We start from the raw sequence: 19210 nt of genomic DNA on the forward strand, positions 1-19210 counted from the left end.
GATGATGTTGGCTGCTTTCCTGAGGCAGCTGGAATTGTAGATGGAGTCAGTGGATGGGAGGCTGAGCTGTGTTTATGACTCTGCAGTTTCTTGCAGTCTTGGTAGAGCAGTAGACAAACCATGCTGTGACGCATCCAGATAGGATTCCTTCTACGGTGCATCAGTAAAAATTGGTAACACCCCTTGTGGACATGCTGAATTTCCTTAGCCTGCTGAGGATGTAGAGCCATTGCTGTGCTTTCAGGACTGCTCTGTTCTGGGCTGTCGGAGTCAGTTGGGTCCAAGCTGTATGGTACAGACTGACGACAGGCTGGTAAAGCCATGTGAAACAAAGAAGGAATGAGCACAGATAGCACAGGGATGATGGTGGCCACAAGAAGTTGAAGGGCTACAAGGGAGGATAGGGATTTGAGGAAATGGAGGGGTATCAGAAGGAGAGAAGTAGAATGAATGGTATAAAGTGCAGCCAGAGAGAGAGAAAGATGTGAAAGGGAAAGGTAGAGTCAGTAATTGCTGAAACACTGTGGGAGCTTCAAACACATTCCATTTGGCTGGAATTTGGGGAAGCACAGTGGCTCAGTGGTTAGCACTGCTACCTCACAGCACCTCACAGCACAGCACGTAATGTAATCTAATCTCTCAGATTCAATTCCAGCCTCAGGCGACTGTCTATGTAGAGGTTGCACATTCTTTCCATGTCTGCATGGGTTTCCTCCCAAAGAGGTCCAGGTTCGATGGATTGGCCATACTAAATTACCCATAGTGGCCAGGAATATGTAGGCTAGGTGGGTTAGCCATGGTTTATGGGGACAGGGTGGGTCTGTAGGATGATTTTTGGAGGATCAGTAAAGACTTAACAGGCTGAATCACTCCTATCTGCACTACGGCAAATCGATTATTCATTGCAATCATCCAGAAACATGAGCCTAGGCTTGTGTCTATGTCTGTCATTCAACAATATTAAAATAACATGATTAGATTCCCTACAGTATGGAAACACACCACTTGGCCCAACAAGTCCACATTGGCCCTCCAAAGAGTAACCCACCCACACCTCTACCCTATATTTACCCCTGACATTATGGACAATTTAACATGGCTCATTCACCTGACCTGCACATCTTTGGATTATAAGGGGGAAGACAAGAAGGGAACCCACACAGGCAAGGGGGAGAATGTGCAAACTCCATGCAGGCAGTTACCCAATGCAGGGGTTGAACCTGGGACCCTGGTGCTGTAAGGCAGCAGTGCTAACCACTGAGCCACCATGCCACCCACCCTGTGCAATTGTTACATCATGCTCCAAACATCCACACAATTAAAATCACTCCTGAACAAAAGATTTTCTGAAAATATTTTATTGAGTAAAATTTATCAAATGGATTCAACAAGAGCAGATACAAGCAATCTACACAAACAAGTCCTATTCATTAGAATAACATTTTAAAGCCTTTTATTTCTCACAGATATGCTGATATACAGATAATATAAACATGTACAGATCAACGGGTCAGCACTGTCTGATACAATGTCTAAGTCCTTAATATCATATTTCTTTGATAGCTTAACATTAAATGCTACATAAAACGGATGTGCCCTAATATTTAAAAGTTAATTTGTAGTAAGCCACCAATGCCCCTTTAACAGGACTTCCAAAACAAAGATCATTTCCATCTAGAAGGACAAGGAGCAGCAGATACATGGGAACACCACCCCCTGCAAGTTCCTCTCCAAGCCCCTCACCATCCTGACTTGGAAATATATTGCTGTTCCTTCAGTGTCACTGGGTCAGAATCCTGGAATTCCCTTCCTAAGGAGCATTGTGGGTCAACTTACAGCATATGGACTGCAGTGGTTTAAGAAGGCAGCTCACCCCCACCTTCTCAAATGTAGCTCGGGATGAACAGTAAATGCTAGCAACCCCACATCTCAAAAATGCTGAAAAGTAGTTGTGTGCAAGTTCATTATTATTTAGGATTTTTTAGATGTAGAACCACCTTGGTAGAATCTTGAGGGTGTTGATGAGGAACTGTTCAGAACTTTGTATGATGTAACCTATACAACACCAGAAACCTTATGCCCCAAATAAAATAAATGTCTTTAAGCTGTAAAAAGAAAAGTGCTCCCTTCTATAACATGTGCAGTCATGAAAGTGAGCAGAACTGTCCATCAGCACCACGTTGAATAGAGCAAAGTCTAGAACATGGACAAGGAACCAAACCTTACGTCCACCATCTCTTTTAATTCAGTTAATCAGCATCCTGGAGGACCAGGTAGGGATTACTGTCCTCTGAAACAGAAAGAATAATTCACACTGAATGAATTTTCAGAAATCTCCATAACAATTACTCAAACCAGAACTAGTCTTCAAATCTTGTACTTGTCATCACTAAGACCATCTAACGTCACCTCAAGAGAGTGAATCCTCACCTTAACCTGCCTCACCAGGCAGGAAAGAAATGGTCGTGTGAGGGAGCCTTGGTTGACGAGGGAGGTTGAATGTCTAGTAAAGAGGAAGAAGGAGGCTTACATAAGGTTGAGGAAACAAGGTTCAGACAGAGCAGTGGAGGGATACAGGATAGCCAGAAGGGACCTGAAGAAAGGGATTAGGAGAGCTAAGAGAGGGCATGAAAAATCCCTGGCGGATAGGATCAAGGATAACCCCAAGGCATTCTATGCATATGTGAGAAACCTGAGAATGACGAGAACGAGGGTAGGTCCGATCAAGGACAGTGGTGGGAGACTGTGTATTGAGTCGGAAGAGATAGGAGAGGTCTTGAACAAGTACTTCTCTTCAGTATTTACGAACGAGAGGGACCGTATTGTTGAAGAGGAGAGTGTGAAACGGACTGATAAGCTAGAAGAGATACCTGTTAGGAAGGAAGATGTGTTGGACATTTTGAACAACTTGAGGATAGACAAGTCCCCCGGGCCTGACGGGATATATCCTAGGATTATGTGGGAAGCAAGAGAGGAAATTGCAGTACCGTTGGCAATGATCTTCTCGTCTTCACTGGCAACTGGGGTGGTACCAGGGGACTGGAGAGTAGCGAATGTTGTGCCCCTGTTCAAAAAAGGGAATAGGGATAACCCCGGGAATTACAGGCCAGTTAGTCTTACTTCTGTGGTAGGCAAAGTAATGGAAAGGGTACTGAGGGATAGGATTTATGAGTATCTGGAACGGCACTGCTTGATTAGGGACAGCCAGCACGGATTTGTGAAGGGTAGGTCTTGCCTTACAAGTCTTATTGAATTCTTCGAGGAGGTGACCAAGCATGTGGATGAGGGTAGAGCAGTGGATGTAGTGTACATGGATTTTAGTAAGGCATTTGATAAGGTTCCCCATGGTAGGCTTATGCGGAAAGTCAGGAGGCATGGGATAGAGGGAAATTTGGCCAATTGGATAGAAAACTGGCTAACCGGTCGAAGTCAGAGAGTGGTGGTAGATGGTAAATATTCAGCATGGAGTCCAGTTACAAGTGGAGTTCCGCAGGGATCAGTTCTGGGTCCTCTGCTGTTTGTAATTTTTATTAATGACTTAGAGGAGGGAGTCGAAGGGTGGGTCAGTAAATTTGCAGATGATACAAAGTTAGGTGGAGTTGTGGACAGTGAGGAGGGCTGTTGTCGGCTGCAGAGGGACTTAGATATGATGCAGAGCTGGGCTGAGGAGTGGCAGATGGAGTTCAACCCTGCCAAGTGTGAGGTTGTCCATTTTGGAAGAACAAATAAGAATGCGGAATACAGGGTTAATGGTAGGGTTCTTGGTCAGGTGGAGGAACAGAGGGATCTTGGGGTCTATGTACATAGATCTTTGAAGGTTGCCACTCAGGTGGATAGAGTTTGTAAGAAGGCCTATGGAGTATTATCGTTCATTAGCAGAGGGATTGAATTCAAGAGTCGTGAGGTGATGTGGCAGCTGTACAGGACTTTGGTTAGGCTACATTTGGAGTACTGTGTGCAGTTCTGGTCGCCTCACTTTAGGAAAGATGTGGAAGCTTTGGAGAGGGTGCAGAGAAGATTTACCAGGATGTTGCCTGGAATGGAGAGTAGGTCGTACGAGGATAGGTTGAGAGTTCTCGGCCTTTTCTCGTTGGAACGGCGAAGGATGAGGGGTGACTTGATAGAGGTTTATAAGATGATCAGAGGAATAGATAGAGTAGACAGTCAGAAACTTTTTCCCCGGGTACAACAGAGTGTTACAAGGGGACATAAATTTAAGGTGAAGGGTGGAAGGTATAGGGGAGATGTCAGGGGTGGGTTCTTTACCCAGAGAGTGGTGGGGGCATGGAATGCGCTGCCCGAGGGAGTGGTAGAGTCAGATTCATTGGCGACCTTTAAGCGGCATTTGGATAGGTACATGGATGGGTGCTTAATCTAGGTTAGATGTTCGGCACAACATCGTGGGCCAAAGGGCCTGTTCTGTGCTGTATTGTTCTATGTTCTATGTTCTATGTTCTAACCCCTGCCGATTGTCTTGAGTGAGTATCTCTAAACTACACATTCTTCCCTTATCACTGCTAAAGTGCAAAATGGTAAAAACTGTAGATTGAAAATTCAGACCAAACATCAAGATGGCATTGTGAGCGTATCTACTGTTAGAATCGACTGTTGCTGATCGAAGGAGGCAACTCTTCACCACCCTCCCTAGGGCAGCTAGGGATGGGTGATAAACGCTGGGTCCAGCCAGTATCATCCACATTCCCCGAATAAATAATCAAACACAACAATCAGCCCAGCCACTAAGATCAATTTCATTGTTGCTAATGGAACAGAGAAAATAAGCATTCCAGCTTAAAGGTTAGACTTAGTGTAAAGCTACCGTCACTTAGTTAGCAAGAACAGAGCAGAAATATTACCTGGATCAGGTAGGCCCTTGAGCCCAGTGGCCTGGCTCAGAGACAGGGACACTACCATTGTGGCACAAGAGCCCAAAGAACAGCCCAGGACGTATCTGACACGAGCATGCAAGTTGTTCATGTTGTTGTCAGTAAATCCACCCTCAGGTGATACTCACCGGCTTCATTTTGTTCACTGCTATCTTCATTTGGTTCCTCGTCATTCTCCTCCTCACTGGAATCAGCTTCTTCAATTCCATCAAAGTCATAATCATTGGAAAGGCCAATTGAGTCCACATCCACTAAGCTGAAACCAACATTCCAAGCCTATGAACGGAAGGAAATGATTCCATCAGTATCCTGGGCTGAATGACTTTCAAAGAGATTGGAAATTACTTTGAAATTGTAGAATAGGGACTGGGCCAACCCAATGTTAGTTAGTTTTTTTAAAGCATCCATAACAAGGTGTGATCCTTAGAAATGTGACAACTGAATGTCGGTACAGACTGTTCCAGATCCTTCACCCACCTGCTCAGACATGCTGGGACCCACCTCTCAAAGCCAGGTTCCTGGATCAGCACAACAATTTCAAGGTACATGAGGCTTTGACTTTGGTCCTCAACTAATTATTTGCTAAAGTGGCTGAATTCGGACAAATGTTCAACTGTATGTGGAAGATCCTTGCTGCAAATGTTGGAAAGTGTTACCCAGCCTGTTCGGGAGGTTGGGGAGAAAGAGACAAAAGGTGTGGTGCTGGAAAAGCACAGCCAGTCAGGCAGCATCCGAGGAGCAGGAGAGCCGACGTTTCGAGCATAAGCCCTTCATCAGGAATTCCCGAAACATTGACTCTCCTGCTCCTCAGATGCTGCCTGACCGGATGTGCTTTTCCAGCACCACACTTTTTGACTCTGATCTCCAGCATCTGCAGTTCTCTCTTTCCCCTGCGCTTGGGAGAAAGTGTTTGGAGAGAGTCTGGCAACCAGCGGGAAATATGAGATGTTGCATTGGGAACAGGAGTCTTTGGCACTGTGGGAATCTGAGGAAGGAAGCTTGAGGACATGCTGTTTTACAACTATTGGCATTTTTGGTTCAGGCACAGCTGCTCAGTACTGAACTTGGAGGGTTCCAACTCGGATATATCCAACAGCAACACAGAGAGGGAGAGAGAGAAATGAGTGGAAGGAAAGGGGGCAGGGTGGGCTGTAGTAATTGCTGTGGGAAGAGGGTAGTGAGGAGCAGTAATATCACACTGACCAGTGGGCCGAATGGCCTGTGTCTCTGATGTCATTGATGCCAGAGGTGTTGCAGCATTCTTGGAGAGCACTGTTCTTAAAGACACCAAGATGTGAATCAGAATGGATTCTCACCTGACCACATCCAGTGTCATCGGGTGAAGATGGGATTAGAGCATTGATCTCAATGATCATATTGTATGGCAGAGCAGGTTCAAGGGGCCAAATGGCCTACTCCTACTCTTGTCTTCAATATAAGAGGGTGAGAAGATTCAGCCCCTTATATCATATTAATAATTAACTAATCTCTTCAACTACCTGGCTGTAAATTGCAAAAACAGAAGAAAAATACCTCATCCTGTTCAGTTTGATCACCTTCGTCCAAATTTCCATTTGACATTTGCTGATTGGCAAATTGTTCATTATTCATGTTTCCATCATGGTTCACGTCCAACCTGGTCAGTTCAGAGATTGTGTTTTGTTGGTTCAGCCCCTTGTGGCTCTCACTGATCACAGAATCATCTTCAACGTTTGAGCCCAATGGGTCCCCTTCTTGCACAGAGTCAGTGTATGGGAGAACAGGTTGCTCTGGATTCAAAACATCAGTCTCCAATTCCTGTTCAACCCCAACATCCACAGCATTGGGATCAACACTTGGTGTGAAAGGTCCCTCATTACCTGGTAGAAAGGAGTCCTCATTATCTGGTGCGAACGGTTCCTCATTATCTGGATCTCCAGGGAACTCATAACCCGGCCCACCATATGGGACATTCTCATAGGGCATGAAATCAGTATATTCCATACTGCTTGAATCTTCAAGTGAAACCTCAGAACTTATGCTGAGAGGTCTAGGATTGCTTAGCACGGAATATTCTTGTGGATCACCTTGTCCCACAATATTATCTTCCTTTATCTTGGAGAGTTCGGAATTGGAATTCCTTGAAAACCCATTATGTACAGGTCCATAGTTTGGATACTGAGGGAAGTTTGGATACTGAGGGAATTTGTTGTAGCTTGGGAAGTAGCCAGGGTATTGGGGATAGATGGGGTAATATGGACTGAATGGTAGCCTGGGGTATCCAGGCTGAAAAGGATAATAAGGTCTGTATAAAGGTGGATAAAACTGTCCATAATAGCGATAGTAATTCTGTAAGTACAAAAAAAAGACACAATATTAACAAATACTCTTGAAGGTTATTGTAAAACTAGACTGAGGCGAAAAGACACAATAGAAAGAAAGAAGTGAAATGTCCATATTCAAAACCTCCAAACGGTCTCAAAAATGTTCCACTGAGGTTTCATGACTTGAGAAATAACATTATTAACTTTGGGTGGACATTAATTCCTCACAAACTAGGAAGTGGACCCTAAGTTGAAGGACAGGGGTATATGTTGTGGTGAGAAAGCGTGACCATTTTCTATTCCAGTCTTACCGACGGTTCCTGCCTCCACAGTGATTGGCTGCTTTCAGCCTGACTCCAGCTTCTGAGCTGCTGAAACCTGCATTTCTGGGCCCCAGGACTCAATAAGGTATAATTGCTTCAACTATTAACCTGGGCTTGATGGCAACATCATGGCAGATGGTGGAATTTGAATTTAATAAGGATCTGAAATTAAAAGTTTAATGATGTTGATTGTCAGGTAAAACCCATCTGGTTCATTAGTGACCCTTCAGGATGGAAACTGTCCTCCCAACCCAGTCTGGCCCTACATGTGACTTCAGACCCACAGCAACGTGGATGACTCTTAACTGCCCTCTAGGCAATTAGGGACGGGCAATAAAAACTGGGCCCAGCTAAAACACCCACATCACTTGACTGGTTAAACAAAAATGTTGATGCTTGAGTTGAGGTAGATATCAATGACTTTATTGATTAGTGAGGAAGGCATTACTCCAATCCCTGTTCCTCATAGAGCTTTGTATCTGTCTCCATCGCAATCAACTACTTCAGAAAATGAACACACAAACCGATCACCTGCCTACTCTATTCCTGTGAGAAAGTGAGTTCCACAGATACTGAAGAGTCAGATTTGAAAAGTGTGTTGCTGGAAAAGCACAGCAGGTCAGGCAGCATCCGAAGAGCAGGCAAATTGATGTTTCGGGCATAAGCCTCATTCCTGATGAAGGGCTTTTGCCCGAAATGTCGATTCTCCTGCTCCTCAGATGCTGCCTGACCTGCCATGCTTTTCCAGAGCCACACTCTCGACTCTAATCAATTCCTGTGTCTTTATGAATTGCCTTGACACATTTCTGTGAACATTATAGCTTTATTGTAAATAACTTGATATTTAAAAAGCAGAATAAAATGGCAGTATGGTAAGAATAAAGGAAAATGAGAGTTTACCTCCCGACTACCACTCTCCAGGTCTCTGGCTTTCCGAAGCTGTGAAAATGAAATGGAGACCAATGTTAATAACATTGTGAAGTGTACAATGGAACGGTTAGGATTGTCTCTGTAACAGAATAACATCCTCTCACTTTCAGGTTTCCCTGTGGGGATGCCTTTGGGATTTTGGAGAAATTACTAATATTCCTGGTGAGAATCCTCCAGGGTTTCTCCTGTTACCCACTCTTGGGTTATCCTTACTCTGAGGTTGGGTAAGCAGGATTCCGGGTTGCTGACCTCTGTTTTCCTTTCTATCCATAATTCCACCAACAGTTTCCATTTCCATTTCCATCTGGGGTACATTGACCATTTCCTGAACTTCCTCAGCTTCCTCTGTCAAACGCCCCCCAAACTGATGAGGAAACCCAATGGAATCAGCCTAGCCTTCCCCGGGGGTTGACAACAAAGACTTTCACAAGTCAGTGAAAGTCATGGTGTGATCAGTTACTATTTCCACATTCTTGTACAGACCTGGGCTGTAGGTCAAGTGTTTTATCAAATCCCTACAGTGTGGATACAGGCCCAACAAGTCCATGCCAACCCTCTAAAGAGTAACCCATAGAAACTCATTCCCCTGCCCTATATTTACCCTATGACTAATGCTCCTAACCTACACATCTCTGAACACTATGAGCAATCTGGTACAGCCAATCCACTCTATCTTGCACATCTGTGGACTAATAGAGGAAACTAGAGCAAAACAGGGGGAAACGTGCAAACTCCATCTAGACAGTTGCCTGAGGTGGGAATTAAACCCGGGTCCCTAGCTCTATGAGGGAGCAGTGCTAACCACTGAGCCACCATGCCACTCCTTTTCTGACACAGAAAAGCACAAGAGAAATACCACTGGCAAGCCCTTGCTTCACTTCTCTGATTCAGTGAGAAGGCCATTGCTAGTGTTGTTTTGTAATTTCAAAAATAAATTTTATTCCTAACAGTATCTTTATACAGATCCATTGTCACTGAATGTTGTTCAGTTCTGTGCAGTAGCACATAAAGAACAAACGGACACTGGAGTTTGACTCTACCCAACAAACAAACCCAAGACATTCCTTACTTGTACAAAATTATATTTACACATATTTCGACCTTGAAGCCAGCTTAGGCAAACTCCCATGTGCTGAGCTGTAATAGACTGGGCACTCTGTCTCTACATTCAGCTTGTGTTTACTGATCCAGAGCAGAGAAAGAAAACATGAAAAATTCACTCTGAAACTCTCCTTGAAACACAACAGCATCAACTTTAATGACTGCAAGGAGTTTGCAAACAATCCGGTTTCCTCTCACAATCCAAAGATGTGCAGGTTCGGGTGAATTGGCCATGCTAAATTGCCCATAGTGTTAGGTCAGAGGGAAATGGGTCTGGGTAGGTTACTCTTCGGAGGGTTGGTGTGGACTTGTTGGGCCGAAGGGTCTGTTTCCACACTGTAGAGAATCTAATCTAATCTAAAATGATGATATGTCCAGCAAGCTGCCTCTCACTGAGAGACAGACTGTGTGTGACATCAACAGGATGGGTGGAGCTAATGCAACCAGATTGTTAACCCCTTCAGAATCAATGCCTGATACAAAAGTTTCTACTTTATTTTCATGAGCAAACATCTTCTTATTTTGAAAAAAAAGCTGATACTTACAGGACTGGCCAATACCACGACCACCAGGCACAAAGTCAAAACCAGAGTTTGCATCTTTCTGTGCGGATTTGGATCTGGAAAGCAAGAACTGGGTTCATTCAAAATCAGGGTGCAAAATGGGAATTGGACAATGGTTCCGAACAGTCACTTCCTCTTTTATTCTGATGACAATAGATTTCCCCAAGAGGCACTTGATAAGGTTCTCATTTAAGAATATTATGGAAAATGAAAGCTCATGATTTCAGGGGTAGGGAGTGAAAGTTGTCTGACTCAGAAAACAGGATGTAGAAATAAATAGGTATTTTTCAGGTTGGCAAACTAAAATAAGTCATGTGCTGGAACCTTTAATGTTCTCAGTTTTTATAAATAAATTGAATGAAGGAGCTAAAGATTTATTTGTCAAATTTGCTGATGACACATAGAAACATAAAAATAGGAAGAGGAGTAGGCCATTCGGCCCTTTGAGCCTGCCCTGCTATTCAATAGGATCATGGCTGATCCACCTACTCCAACCATCTGCTGCAGATTTTCCAAAATATCCTTGAATTCCTTTCACCCCAGACAAGACAACAGGCTGGAAACTCAGCTGTGACAAGGACATAAGGATATGGATACATTATGGGAGTGGACAAAAAAACCTGGCAAATGGAATACTGTATGATGTGGGAAAACGTGAAATTATCCATTTTGGAAGGAAGAAGGTAAAAAGGAACACATTATGTAAATAGTGAGAGATTGCAGAGGGATCTTGGTGTCCTAGCAGGTCCAACGAATAACTAGGAAGGTGAATAGAAGGTTATTATTTATTGAGAGGGGCGGTGAAACTGTGTCTGGTGTCCTGTGTACTGTCACCTGGCTTAGAGAAGGATGCCAATGTGTTGTTGGTGATTCAGAGAGGTTTCTCAGGCTCACATCTGACATGAGCAGGTTGTCTCATGCGGCCTTTACAAGGGTAAGAGGTGATGTGACTGAAACATGAAAGGCCCAGTAGGACCTTGACAAGGTGGATATGGAGGTGGCCTTTCCTCTTGTGGGTGAATCTTGAATTGGGGTCACTGATTAAACATCAGGGGTCACCCCTTTGAAATAGAGATGAGAAATTTTCTTTTCCTTTAGAAGGTTGGGCCTTTGGAACTCTTTTCTTGAAAAGGTGGTGGCAACAGAATCCTGAATATTTTATGGCAGAGATAGATTTGTGGTTAAGCAAAAGGATGTTGCGAAACTTGAAAGGGTTCAGAAAAGATTTACAAGGATGTTCCAGGGTTGGAGGATTTGAGCTACAGGGAGAGGCTGAACAAGCTGGGACTGTTTTCCCTGGAGCGTTGGAGGCTGAGGAGTGACCTTATAAAGGTTTATAAAATCATGAGGGGCATGGATAGTGTAAATAGAAAAAGTCTTTTCCCTGAGGTCGGGGTGTCCAAAACTAGACGGTATAGGTTTAAGGTGAGAGGGGAAAGATATAAAAGGGACCTAAGGGGCAACCTTTTCACGCAGAGGGTGGTGCGTGTATGGAATGAGCTGCCAGAGGAAGTGATGGAGGCTGGTACAATTACAGAATTTAAAAAGCATCTGAATGGAGTATGAATAGGAAGGGTTTAGAGGGATATGGGCCTGGTTCTGGCAAATGGGACTAGATTAATTTAGAATACCTGGTCGGCCTGGATGAGTTGGAGTGAAGGATCTGCTTCCATGCTGTACTGCTCTATGACTCTATAAAAGGTTATCAGAAATAGGCAGGAATGTGGGTTTGAGCCTCAGTTCTCCAACGCTCCTGTGAAAACAATCCAAGTTTGTCCAACCTCTCCTTCTAGCTAATACACTCCAATCTGGGCCATATCGTGGTAAACCTCTTCTGCACAGTCTCCAAAGCCTCCAAATTCTTCCTACAGTGTGGTGACCAGAAATGTACATAATACTCCAACTGTAGTCTAACTCAAGTCTTATAGAGCTGCAGCATGACTTTTCAATCTTTATACTCAATGTCATGACCAATGAAGGTAAGCATGCTTTACTACCTTATCCAACTGTCCTGTCAGTTTCAGGCAGCTATGGACTCGTACCCCAAGATCCCTCTATATATCAAGGCTTTGAACAGTCCAGCCATTTACTCTACACTCTCCTCTTGCATTTGACCTCCAAAATGCATCATCCCAGACTTGTCTGGATTAAACTCCATCTGCCAATTCTCCACCCAACTTTACACTGATCTATAACCTGTTGTATCCTTTGACAGGCTTCCTCACTATCCACAACTCCCTCTGTTCATGTTGTCTGCAAGCTCACTAACCAGACCACCTACATTTTCATCCATGTCATTTAACATTTATTATAAACAACAGGGTTCCCAGCACTGATCCTTGCGCACCACTGGTCACAGACCTCCAGCCAGAAAAATGTCCCCTGTTGCCCTTCTTAAACAAAGCAACAATGTTGGCTATTCCCTAGTCCTTCGCTCCTGTGACTAAAGAGGATACAAAGATCTCCAGAAGGCTCTAGAAATCTCCTCCTTGGCCTCCCTCAGTACCCTGGGATAAATTCCATCTGATTTTGGGGTTTTATCTAACTTAATGTTTTTCAAAACACCCAACACCTCCTCCTTCTTAATATCAATGATTGGATTGAGAGAAATAGATTGGTTGTGGAGATGGACAAGGTTACAGAACCGTGGAGGGCAAATCTGAAGAAATTTGAACTCAAGAATGTTAAATGTGATGCTTTGTGGGAAATCAGAACATCTTCAAAACATTCCTCTCTCAGTGGTCCTGAAATTTGATGGCTGAGTGGGGTTGGGGGGGAGGAAGCTGGGAGGTGAATAGGGGGATGTGGGGAGTTAGGCAATGATGGGTCACTGAGAAAGAGGTGACAATGAGAGAGGGTGAAGAGTGGGAGGATGGTGATGAGGGATTGGTAATGCAGAGGAATTGGGGGAGGGGCAGTGCGGGTTCAGGGGGAATCTATCACTGTTGGCTCTAAGTGAGTGTGTTCTGTTTTCTGTTTGCTTGTTTTTTTCTTTGGCAGTGTAAACAGAACGCTCCCACAGTCTCTCGTTTGATGACAGCTGCCAGGAAACCCACTGTACCAGTGCCAGGGCCATGAGGAATTCAAACTTCAAATCCTGCCTGTGACTGGCTGGTAAACCACAGCTCAGGACCCTGACAACATGAAAGCAGAGCGGTCAACATGATATCAGCTTCTTGTGTTCAGTTAAAGTTGTGTCTTTCTAACGTCCCCAGGTTTTAGGAAGGTCACTGCTCAGTCAAAGTGCCTGAGTCCGACATCATACACGTTGTGGTAGAGACACTGCTCAACTTAAACAGAAGGAAAATTGGAATCATGTTATAACCCATTGCACACACCCTAAAATAAAATGGATAGAAGATAAAATGTTCTCTTGTAACTTTCTCTTTTCATATCCATATCGCTGCTGAGGGGTGACCTTATAGAGGTTTATAAAATCATGAGGGGCATAGATAGGATAAATAGACAAAGTCTTTTCCCTGGGATGGGGGAGTCCAGAACTAGAGGCCATAGGTTTAGGGTGAGAGGGGAAAGATATAAAAGGGTCCTAAGGGGCAACCTTTTCACACAGAGGGTGGTATGTGTATGGAATGAGCTGCCAGAGGAAGTGGTGGAGGCTGGTACAATTACAGCATTTAAAAGGCATCTGGATGGGATTATGACTAGGAAGGGTTTAGAGGGATATGGGCTGAATGCTGGTAAATGGGTCTAGATTAGGTTAGGATATCGGGTCAGCATGGATGAGTTGGACTGAAGGGTCGGTTTCCATGCTGTACAACTCTATGATTCTAATTGCCAAGTGTGTAGCAGTTTGTAACAATGCTGTAAAAATCTTTAACTTCTCAGGTTAATTACGGACAGGATCTTGGGGATTGAGACATCTACTGTCTGATTATACACAATTACTGGATGTATTCTCCCCTCATTCTGGAAATTGTCTCGAGCAACTTGTATCCAACCCAGTCTGAGCAATCCTCCTCTCACTGCTGGACTGTGCAGCCTGGGATCAGGGCCTGTTCAGCTCAGGAACACCAATCCTTCAGGATACAGAGTGCAGATTAAATCAAGCTCTGTCCTGGAAACAAAGGGAGACTCTTGTGACCATGTTGGTGCCTCCCTCAGTGCCCTACCCCCCGCCGTGGGTGGAGCACCGTTAAGAGGAGAGCTACAACAAGCAGCCAAACTATGAGGAACATAACCCTCCTGTGGCCTTGAGGATGGATCATCTGACAGTGACTTGACCACAGCTAACACTGAGACCCCGTACATTCATTCTATCAACCAGAGGGGTCGGGGAGCACCCATTCCACTCTCCTCTACTTCAGGAATGTGACAACAGGGTAGGGGGGAGACAGAAGAGGGTACTGGGGGATGGAGGGGAGAATGGGTGTAGGGGTGTATGGTTGGTGGGAAGGTATTACTCCCAAACTCTCAGAGCAGGAGTGTTGCGACAGAGTTGTTTCTTGCCCCACCATTTAAACCCCCAAAAGACCCAAAGGCCACTGGACACCTTCATTGTCCCCTCCCCCCACCCCACCCCACCCCACCCCACCCCACCACTGGGGAAATGGGAGACAGGTTGGGGATTGGTGATGAGGTAGTGGCACTGCAGTTTACTAGCCCCCCACCAAACACATTGGAGGGCGGTGTCAAGGTGCCTGATGGAGGGACCCAACATCATCGAAACATAGAGAATAGGAGCAGGAGGAGGTCATTCAGCCCTTCCAGGCTGCTTTGCCATTCAACTAAATTATTTCCCACTATTTGGGGTTTCATTGACCAACCCATTCCCTCCCTGCCAACATGCCCACCTCAAATTGCCCTAATTAAATATCGCTCACTGAGCTCTGGAGTAGGAATGGCAAGGCTGTGGGATGCTCTGCCTGTGCTGGGTTCAGTGGTTGGGGTCAGCCCTGTCTAATTTGTCACTCTGAATATAAACAGAAGAGGAAGCCACACAGGTTTCTGCCTGGGAACCAGGTAAACAAATAAACATCCCTTCCACCCTCAGATCGCACAGTAACTGTTTTCAGTCTCCGTTCCCTCTGCTTTACAGAGGCGGGGATAGGCATCACCAGGGGTAAAACCTGCTGACAGAATGTGCAGGGACACTGTTCCTCCTTCTCAGTACAGCCCCGGGTTTGACCCCAAGGTTCCACATGGATGTTCACCATGAGGGCCTTCTCCAGCCCTCCCCTCTCCTCCCTTCCCCAGGCCTGAGGTCTCTCCTGACTCCACAGCACGGGCCTGTCTGGTTGTTACTGAGTTTCTCCTGTTCACCCAGCAGCTTGGTACAATGTGGTATTTGACCAGAAGTGGGGACTGACACAAAGGGGGATAGTCAGGTATTTGGGTAAGGAAGAGCATTAAAGAATATGGAGAGACAGCAGAGAAATGGGATCAATTTAAACAGCTCTGCCTGAAGAGCTAGCACCACTACAAGGTGTTGGGCTGAATGGCCTCCCTCTTTGTGATGGTAAAGTTTATGTAGACCATGTGTGTAATTTTGAACTAACTCATGCTGTAAGAGAAAAGAAATAAGTTTATGATCAAAACTTACTGATAACGAGTTGCTGTTGGAAATGTCACCATTTCCTCATTTTAATCAATCAGCATCATCACAGGAAAGTGTTAATGAAAGTGACCCACAGGCTGCGAGATAACAGGCCAGGAGCTGAACTCTGAGCCAGCCCAGTCCCTTTAGGTGATAGCCTGGGAATATTCATTTAATATATCATACTTATTCATCAACAGGATGTAGGTATCTCTGGTCAGGACATTGCTCATCCCTAATTGCCCAGAGAGCAGTTAAGAGTCAACCGCACTGCTGTGGGTCTGGAGTCACATATAAGCCTGACCAGGATGGTAGTTTCTTCTCCTGAGGGACATTAGTGAACCAGATGGGTTTTATCCCTAACAATTGCTTCATAGCCATTATTAAACTTTTATTTCCTCGTTTTTAATTGAATGCAAATTCCACTCTCTGCCATGATATGATTCAAACCCATGTTGCCAGAGCATTACCTGAGTCTCTATCAATAGGTCCAGAAATAATGCCACATGGCCATAACCTCCCCTAACATGGGATTACATTTATCTATTCTTGGACATGTGCCCTGTACTGAATCGAATTTCATCAGGTTACAGTGGTGTGCCAGTAATGTCACTACCTGTGGGCTGGGGGGGGGGAAGCTAGGTTCAAGTGCCATTGGTGATCTGTTGTGTTATAACATCTTCAAACTGGGAGATTTAAATACCTCAGTCTAATTCCCATTGCACATCGTGGGTGGATGGTGAGTAACAAGCCTGCTCACAGACTAGATTCCGAGGTGTTACCTCAGGAGCTTCCATTTTGCATCCACATGGAATCACCTGAATCCACTGGAGAATCTGGCTTCAGATGCAGCTCAATCCCACACAATCTCCAGATTGTCTCAGTTCAAGAACACCTTTGCCAAAGTGCTCACTTTCCCTGCAGCACCTTTAACAGTGTTACCCAAATCAAGCATTGGTTACACTTCCAAACAAACTGACTGGTGTACAGCAGTGGGAACGTTAAGTAACTGAGTAGAGTCTCAAATCCAGTCACTTCCAGTGACATTCAGTCAGCCTAGCCACAGCGAGGGGGACTAAACACTCTCATGAACAAAGGTTACTTTCTGTGACTGGCTCACTTTCACTGACTTGACAAAACCACCTTCGCTATTAAAGGAATGTTCCTTAAATTAAAGAAAAATAAACAAATAGGGCTCTCTCCGCTCTGCTGTCTCATGGGGGATTTTATGCTTGACATTATACAAAGATTCAAAGAAATTTGAACAGTTACTGAAACCAAAGCAGTTTTGAGGATATTTAATATCCAGTTTCTCAACTACGCCAAAGTGGAAACTCAACTCCTATCAAAGTCCTTTCTCCAATATCCATTTCTTGTGTGATCTGATTCCCTGATACTGTCTCACTCTTACAGTAACCCCATCCTCACTGCTACAACAGACTGCCTTGAGATGACAAGGAAGGTGTTCGCCAACAAGAAGATAATGCACTGACAAAAGAAAAGGGAAGGAAGCAGCAAAATCAGTTAAAATTCTCTCTGGTGCAGAGGGAGGGAGATTCAAGTACAAAATGTGAACATTGCAGAAGCTGGAAATCTGAAAGGAGAATGATGGAGATTCTGGATAAACTCAGCGTGTCAGGCAGCACTGGTGGAGAAAAAAGCTGAGTTAATGTTCCAGATCAATGATCTTTAAACTGATATCTAACCCTGAGACTAAACTCCTTCCTACTGTCAGGTCAACAAGATTTATTCAATGTTCAAGATGCGAACAAGTAAAAACAAAGAGAAACTGCACACTGTGTGAAAGGATATAATTGTGTAAACTCTAACCAAAGTGTGTACTGTTAAATAAATCAAATTATTATGCTGTATTCAGCTGAGAATTCCCTTATAAAATGTTTTAAATAAAATATTTACTTGTGCATACTGCTCTTGAAAAACATTTCACAAGGAATTAATGCATTTGGGTTCACGACTGTTATCCCAAGGGCAGAATTCTTCAGCAAGCTTTTTTTTAAAAATTGCAGCAAGGTGTGTTGAAATGAAAGTAGGCACCTCCCATTTAAATATCGATGAGGTTCTGGCTTTCCCCTTCTGCTGGAGACAGATGAGATCAGGAAGTTCAGTAATCATGGTGCAATTTGTACAAATGCAACTTGAAGATTGTGAAGAATCTATACAGCCTAATATTACTGCTCAGAGTGCAACAGGTAAATCACAGCAGCTGAGTGCTAGCTTCTGAACAGAGATGTTAAACACCAGCACTGAGGACAGAGCCATCCACCTCAGTAAAACCAGACAGCACTGACAATAACTACCTGCACTTCCTACAAATGCTCCAGGTGATTTTTAAACTCCCCAGAAGCTTCCTATCATAGCCAAAATGTCAATGAATAGATGTCCAAATTACACAATTCCTGACAGTTGACAAGTACATTTCTCTAATTAAGTTTAGGAATACTTCCAAATATTTTGAATGTGACCATTTTAGTCTAAACAAACTTTTGCGATGACAAATCCTTTTCCTGAGGGAATCTCCAAAACACAAGTCATTATTGCATACAAACTTTTTAAAAATTACTTTAGATCAGTTTAAATTATTGTCCATTTTTTTCTTACAAATGATGACAAATGCTTTCAGTTCTTTCTTCAAAGATATAACATTGGTGAGCATTTCTTAAACTGTTAAATTGATATTTCAGTAACTCAGTTATTGTACTTGAATAAACGTAACATGAAGGAGATTAACATATTTCTCTCATTACCTCACCACTTTAGAGAGATGCAGAGATCACTGGAGTCAAATAGGGTCTGGCACAAAGTCTGTCTCAGCTGTGAATGGACTAAACCGTGCTGGAGAAGCAAGATCAGTCTCAGTGTCTGAGCAGCGTTCAGCCTCTGGAAACTTATCCTCCCGGGTTTCAGACCCTGCCCTAGTCACAGCCAATCACAGCTTCCAGGATCTGATGAAATGAGGTGTTACCACCACCATTAACCCTCCAGACATTAGTCACTGAGAGGTGGGGGGGGGGGGGGGGGGGAGGTGAGAGCTTCATTTACCCTCAGTTAATCTTTGCTGACTGTGCACAGGTTGATCAGAATTTCTTAACTTGTGCTTTATCAAAAACCCAAAGACTTCGAACTTAGGAAAGGTGGATGCTGGAGATTTCGAAATAAACGCGGAGAATGTTGGAGAAGCTCATCAGGTCTGGCAGCTTCTGGGGAGAGAAAAACAGAGCGAATGTCTCAAATCCAGTGACTCTTCATCAAAACTGAGAACAAGTCAGGAGTGTGTTTCAAGACATTCTATATTTGAAATATTAACTCTGTTTCTCTCTCCACAGATGCTGTTAGACCTGCTGAGTTTCTCCAGCAATTTCTGTTTTTATTAATACAGTAAAGGTTTGGTCCTGACAATTATTCAATATTCTGATCGATCAGTTAGCTCTTGTTGTTGATGTCTTTGGTAAAGATGTCAATGTTGTTGCTTTAAACAAATCATTTGCATATATATTTAACCATTCATGCTCCCTCAGTGTGGGTTTGATTT

At 44.0% G+C, this 19210-nt stretch overlaps 1 protein-coding gene across 2 annotated transcripts; it reads right to left on the bottom strand.

The window, feature by feature from the left end:
• Positions 1-1426: 1426 nt before the first annotated feature.
• LOC140485463 (uncharacterized) lies at positions 1427-18530 on the bottom strand. Of its 2 annotated transcripts, none has more exons than XM_072583665.1 (6): positions 18426-18530; positions 10089-10162; positions 8413-8451; positions 6420-7214; positions 5015-5162; positions 1427-2290 (listed from the first exon to the last, which is right to left on the bottom strand). In XM_072583665.1, the coding sequence occupies exons 2-6, from the start codon at positions 10140-10142 to the stop codon at positions 2250-2252; spliced, it is 1077 nt and encodes a 358-aa protein (XP_072439766.1). In that variant the 5' UTR covers positions 10143-10162; positions 18426-18530; the 3' UTR covers positions 1427-2249. The 2 variants fall into 2 exon arrangements, with proteins under 2 accessions (XP_072439766.1, XP_072439768.1); XM_072583667.1 differs by having other exon boundaries at positions 18431-18493.
• Positions 18531-19210: the final 680 nt, after the last annotated feature.

Source organism: Chiloscyllium punctatum, chromosome 14 (genome assembly GCF_047496795.1).
Source record: "Chiloscyllium punctatum isolate Juve2018m chromosome 14, sChiPun1.3, whole genome shotgun sequence".
Classification (NCBI taxonomy): domain Eukaryota; kingdom Metazoa; phylum Chordata; class Chondrichthyes; order Orectolobiformes; family Hemiscylliidae; genus Chiloscyllium; species Chiloscyllium punctatum.